The 6,829-nt window shown below is 39.2% G+C and overlaps 1 protein-coding gene and 1 long non-coding RNA gene across 2 annotated transcripts in view; one reads left to right on the top strand and one right to left on the bottom strand.

Annotated features, from left to right (window-relative positions):
• Positions 1 to 930: 930 nt before the first annotated feature.
• Positions 931 to 4,846, bottom strand: LOC139814986 (uncharacterized). The gene is made up of 2 exons (XR_011732638.1): positions 4,410 to 4,846; positions 931 to 4,323 (listed from the first exon to the last, which is right to left on the bottom strand). It is a non-coding gene; the product is annotated as an uncharacterized lncRNA (long non-coding RNA).
• Positions 4,847 to 5,019: 173 nt separating this feature from the next.
• Positions 5,020 to 6,829, top strand: part of LOC139814985 (icarapin-like) — a 28,775-nt gene continuing 26,965 nt past the window's right edge. Inside the window, exon 1 of the mRNA XM_071781543.1 lies at positions 5,020 to 5,242. Coding sequence (XP_071637644.1) covers positions 5,176 to 5,242 — 67 coding nt within the window. The 5' untranslated portion in view covers positions 5,020 to 5,175. The remainder of the gene's footprint in view (positions 5,243 to 6,829) is intronic.

Raw genomic sequence — 6,829 nt, 5'->3', positions numbered from 1 at the left:
TTCCCCCATTATACCGACGAAATGTGCGTAACTGGTTTTCGGATTAAAATATTTTTGAAAATATTGTTAAACCATGCGCTTTCATTCACCAGCCCTTTCAATTAATACATTGTTTATGCAATTCGATATGCAAACTCACTTTTTTTCCGTTCGTTGCGGAGCGACCGCAACAATACCGTGAGTTTGCCCAACGTGATAAACTTCCAAATTTACACAGGCGCGGTAGAATCTAGGGAAAGAGATAACGTTTGCTGGTATCTGACGCCGTAATATATACAATAAAATGTATTCCCGCAAACTGTCACGCGTTTGACAAACGCGAGAGACTCCGTAATATATTCAATATCTATATATATACAAATATAAATGAGAGGATTATCGTCAAATGTCGGTTTGAATTGACGCGAAGTTACCGCCGCGTAATTTATTCGCGAGCCACGCACATATTCGAATCGGATTATAGTTCTTTTATGAATTAAGAAAATAATTAATTTTTCCACGACGTAAATATCGTATGCAAATTCGACAAAACACTTTATATCGCTAGCTTAAAAAAAAAAGAAGAACGCATAAACCATGGCCGACGAGAACTATAATCTTACTGGACGCGTCATCCTCGTTATCTGTACATACACGACGGAGGGAAATGCACCTATATATGTGTACGGACGAGGCAATTACGATATTTCTAGCACGAATGACTCAACATCTGCGTCGCACGTCGATCTCACCGGTACCAGTCTTGACGGGGACGCTTATTTGTCACTGATTCATTCATGCCAGAGCTTCCTCCCTCCTCCCGGAAAGCTAATATGGTTTTAAGATCAAAATATGATCAGAGATAATATTATGAGGTTTTACACCGTTTAAATATGACTTGCGAACGTGTCATCGAGATAATATATCTCGTCGAGAATATATTTCATTCGATTGATAATATAATTAATAATTTTATTCTTAATTTTGTTACAAAAATTACTTTTACATTATTGTGAGTCTCGGAGTATATTTATATATGTATATATTTTTCACATTTTTCTTATATTTCTTAACGATGATCTATTGTCGCATTACTTTCTGTACTTTGAACAAGAACTTTTGTATACGATGCTAGTTACAGTAGTTACCCTTAATCGACTCGGTCTCGAGCTTTTCAAAGGGGAATTACTAAAGTTTAATCGCAAACTGCTTGCGCTTAACGAGCTAATGCGTTTGTCAAATTGCAGACATATAGCAGATTGAGACAGAAAAATTCCCATTATTACCTTACCTTGTCAAAACAGTTATCATTTTGCAAGAATGTGACGGCGACAGCTTGTGCATAGCACTTGTATAGCACTGTTTTATGCGCAGAGAAACAAAATAATTTCAAATTATGAGGTGGTCGCATTAGTGTATTTTACAGATATTTTATATACTATGCAATGAAGGATTTTGCTCACCTTATTTTCGTGCTGCGAATTGTAATTCTTACAAATACAATGTTCTTATCTCTTAAGGCCGATAGACAAGACATAACTGTATTTATCGCAGTAAATTACGTGTCGCTATTTATTGGAGTTTTTGCAAGGGAGTCTTCTAGCTATTTTTAGCTAAATAATCATTTACATTATATAAACGGATCGACGACGCAATAAGACTAGCGAACATTCCCATTTAAATTTCAAAATCAAGGTGCAGCCTCGAAAGTAAAATAAAAGCACGTTGATATATCCCCGGCAGTACGATTGAGATATCCATATGATACATTGCAAATAGCGAGCATAACTATTTTTTTTAGCTGCCTGCGGGGATTCTTGTCGCATTTATAAAAAGACAACATGGGGAAGCATGAATAATTAATGAAAATGTTTATATCAGCATATAAAGATACGGATTACAATTAGAAACTAACAATAAGTCAAAAAGAAGAAAAAAGTAAATAAAAAGATATCATAAAACTTTATTATGACATTCTAATTTATGTATAATTGTCTTCTTCATGAAAATTGCCCAAGGCTGTATTTTAATGAGGGCATACGAGCAGCGAATAAACGTACAATAACGATATCTCCGTATCGTTAACGATATTTGTCGTTACATTAAATTATTGAGGAAAATACGATAATTATACAACAGTCAGTTAATTACAATGCAATATGTCCCTACATGGTATTTTTCGGATAATCAGGAATTATAGATCAGTTTTTTGTGTCCAATCCACGCGATGTCTTCTTTATAATTAAAACACCCGACAAACGTCGTTAACGCGATGCGGGCAAGTCTTTATGGAGTTCGGCGCTCGATATAGGAAATGGAATGCGGAATTTAAATTATGCACGCTGCGTCTCCCGACGCGCCGTTAAATACATTTAGCCGATTGCTCGCGCACTTTACAGTGGCAAGAGTCCACGACGACGAGAGCAGTCGCCTTCGGCTTGCTCGTGGCCATTATACCGGCTCTTCCGCATCATAAATTATAGCGGCTGGTACGCTCGGGCCGGAAGGATCGCAGGAAGCGAGCACGAAGCCGAAAACAACAGCGTGATCCACATTGCAATCGACCCGTGAAATGCATTTTCGCGAAATTACCAGCGGCCTGTGAATGAACACGGCGCGGTGCGGCGCGCGACGCGACCGATTCGAAAATTCGTCCAAAATCCCGGCTACATCGGACATACGCAATTACTTTTAATCAAACTGTCTGTTGTTTGCAGGCCGCCGTGTGTCGCTGCGGTCACTGAACGCACGACTTAACGGCATTCGACCCGGGCCCAAGCTCTCTCTCTTTCTCTTTATATATATACATATCTCTCTCTTTTTCTCTCTTGTTATTAACCCGCGCATTTGTCCGTTTGTGACTAATCGCATCGACGAACAATAGCTGACGCAGTTATGCCATGAGCAAGGACTCATTTTATTCTGATGACGCGTGCAAAAAGGCTGCGGTTAAAAAATTGTTTCTTACGATAGGTAAGATGAGGCGCATCATGAGATAAAGACTGCTTTAAGAGTCGCTTCCCAAGAAATCTGAATCAAAAGAAAACAAAGCAATTGTTTCAGATTGCTCGACTGATCAAAGGTTTATTATTGCTTGATGTTAATTCACATTTAGATAATATGCTTAAGACTCAGTTACTCGAATACTCTTTTCCTCGAAGGAATGGAAATTATTCGACGTATGGTGAAATGAAATTTCGAACTCATTGTCAGCTGAATTTTTAATTGAATTAATGTAATTGAAATTATAATTATAATTTTATATAATTTAATTTATCCGAGACAGCGATTTCGATGAATCTATTTGATATGTTTATTGCAGCTTTAGCTTCAGTTTCAGCTGTTAACTCAGCGTTAGACGATATCTTTCAGGTAGCAGCTATCACAATGATATGTTACGGTAGCCGGAAATACCTAGAGCGATAATAGGTGCAAGGTTAAATTCATACGCGGTAGAGAGACGACGAAACGGACGTCGCATAATGCCACATTTATCTATTACAATGAATCGCCCGTGTCTATTTTTGCTACGATTTTGCGCAGAGCTCACAGTATGAGTCGCGTGCGATGGAAAATCTATGAAAGTAACGAAGCGAGGAGTGCGTGTTCGTAGCTTATACCTTATTCGAGATGATGAAAAAAAATATATGAATTACACGATTCCAACTATTCTTAGAAAACGGCATGGTTACATAAATATACAGTCCTGACGTAACCGATCACAAGGTCCGATCGCGTATTTAATAACAGGGTGTTTCACCGCGCAATTACTGCTTTTATCAACATGTAACGGCGAAATTTATAGGTATAGCTTTTACGAATAATACTGAAACGCCGCACTGCAAAGACATAATTTTTATTCCGAACATATTTCACCTTAATTTACTCTGTTAACTTTATACTAAACGCAAATATTCTCTCGAGTACCCTTTTAATACAGGTCTTTGTAGAAGCTTGACATCTTTGCATTTTCATGTCTCCAAGTAATTTTAAAAGATTATAAACAGATTATAGTCTCTTCGCGAATGCGTCAATTTAGTCTAGACGCTAGAATTTTGTGCGGTAACAATTTATTGGAAGTAATCTGTTACGTCTTCGCGGTTGTAAAAGTAGCTCGTGTCTCAGGGTTAAGCATCTTGTCAGGCAAGTCTCGTCTGGTTCCGAAGTTTCTCGGCGGTTCGTGTAACAGACTTCTTACGCGAAAGCGCGCAAGCATGGCAACCGGTACACCGATGCGTGCGTAAGGCGGCCCGCATGTACACACAAGCTTGTTGTGAGACGCACGATAATTATCGTGTTCCGCTGCGTTAGTTCGCCCGCTACACCGCTGCACCGCTGCGGTTTCTGCAATAATAATAATAATAACCCGCATTACAATGCACACACACACACACACACGAGAGCATATACACGCACGATCGCTTACGTACACACTCGCGTACGCATATCACCCTCGCTTACGCCACGTGCGTACGATAAGGATCCTCCTTGCGAGGCGAGCCACCGTCTCCTCTGTGACCCGTTTTCATCAAGATTGCAAAATTTCTCAACGTCTCTCTCAGCCTAAAACTGAAACTGTTATTCGCGCCATTTGTCTTCGCGTTTTTTTCTCGGAAGGTCTCGTGAGTAATGGTTTTCGAACTAATTGCAAGTCGACGACAGGCGCGATAACGTTCGCGGTGTTTACTCGGAACAAGAATATTACTCACGACGTGTTATGGACTTAGTCTGGCACTCGAATAATTATCAATACACGCGCGATTGTTCGTCGACTTGTAGAATCGCTGTAAAAACCGTAGACACGATTGTCGGCGCACATTATACTTGATCCGATAACTACGTAGAATTATAGAGATTGCTGATACCAGGAAAAGCCGCGACGTGACTCAAAATCGCGCGCCGCGCTTCGCTCGCGATCACGTGACCCCGCGCCACGTGACGACCGATTCGGCGCTCATTGGCGCGTCAGCGATCGGGGGATCGCATATAGCCGTGGCGCGGGCAAAAGCCGCGGGGCAAAGCGTCGGTGTTTTCCACGAGCCGGTCTGGCAAGTAACCTTGATCCTTTCGCGAGTCGTCGTACGTGACAGCCGTCCGTTCGGGTGGACCGTTTTAGTGTCGATCGAGGCATCGTCGAGGTAGCAGGCGGTCCCTGGTCAGTTTCTCGAGTTGCCGACGTTCCCTGTGTGCGACAGGATGAAAACGTTCGTCTACGTTCTTCTCGTTGCGGCGTGCTTCGTCGCGTGCGCACGCGGATTCCCAAGTGAGTGCGACATTCTTTTTTCAAATTAGATTTTGAATTTTCTTTTTTTTTTTTTTTTTTTACTTGCGCGCACGTCTCGAATAACTGTATCACGGATATAAAGATCGAATTTCCGCGACGAGCTGTCGTGGAGATTTTCAAGCTTACGCGCTACGTCGCGACGTCAGCGTTTATTGTATTCAAAATACGTTATAAAATTCCTATTAACTTTCCGATGTCTAAATCAGTTTTTATCCTGGTGTCGATTGTAGTGAACGTGATTATATTCCTTAATTAAATTCTGGTTTCAAGAGTTCTTGCAAGAAAATCGTTCTGTATTATTCTTCTTAGCGCCAAGTATTTTCTCGTTTAATAATCACTCGTCAATTGAATCTAAATTAAGACAACTGTTCATGATTGCAATTTAATTTCGTAATTGCGATTTTTTAAGTAAGTAGCGTTTGACATAATTATCCGTTATTTTCGTCAACGTATATAATATTTTATGGAATAATATAATTATATTCCGATCTCTCTCTTAATTTGGAATTGCCGTTTAACTATTATTTAAAATTGTCGTTCATATAAGCTTCTTAAGATAGTTCATTTATAACTATAGAACCGGATTGTTGAAGTCGGTTAATGGAATATTCCATTGTGCTATAATCGGTTCTTTCAATTTCAAAATGTGCAGATATGCGACAAAATGGTATGTTAAATCAATAAAAGTCGATGTGGTAAAACCACATTCAAATTAATGTCGGATAGCGTATTAATAGTGCATCTACAAGCTCTTTGTTGGTGGATCGAATAAGTAAATATTTCAGTTAGCTTACAGATTCAGATCGCAAAAAAAATATTTATTATATTTAACTTCTTGTTTTAAATAACCAAAATTATATTTAACTTCTTGTCCTTTTTAAATAACCAAATATAAGTGCACTATGATATATGTACTATATAATGGATGTCCCATTCACAATTGTCATCTGCCAATTTGTCTCAATTTTCTTTCTATATATATATAAAAATTTTCCATTTTGTAACGAAGACGTAAAGTTTAACAATTATTCTATATAAGTGAAGTGCTCTTTATCAAAAAAAGGATGCTCGATGAAGTATTGATGGTAAAAGGATGGGACATCCATTAAAATTCACCCTGTATATGTCGAGCAAACTCAAAGCTAAATAATTTGCTCGTAGTTTAAACATTTGACGAACAAATTATTGAATCTTCCGGTGAAACAGAGGGATAGATAGATAAAGAAAGCTCGAATCTTCACCATCCTAGGTCTTAATTACGATCGTAATTGTAATAAAACGCAATCTACATTTTCACGCCTATATTCTATGCACTCGTCGAAGCACCGACATTTACCGCGGCTCCGTTTGTCGCGTTAAACGATTCTTCGATATTATTTTCGGTTCGCGACATTTATGCGTCGTTATAAGGCAAGACGAGTGCTCCCGACCGGCGAATATCGCGATTGAATGTCAGGTCACGAAGAAATCGTGGAAGCAGATAGCACGCTCGAACTACTTAAGGCCGTTGTTTACTCGATTACAACTCGATATGAAATTCACTTCCAGCCATAGACTTTGCTAATT

Source organism: Temnothorax longispinosus, chromosome 6 (assembly GCF_030848805.1).
Source record: "Temnothorax longispinosus isolate EJ_2023e chromosome 6, Tlon_JGU_v1, whole genome shotgun sequence".
In the NCBI taxonomy this organism is placed as follows: Eukaryota; Metazoa; Arthropoda; class Insecta; order Hymenoptera; family Formicidae; genus Temnothorax; species Temnothorax longispinosus.
Note: the sequence above shows the minus strand (reverse complement) of the source record. Positions and strands in the feature narration are given on the sequence as shown.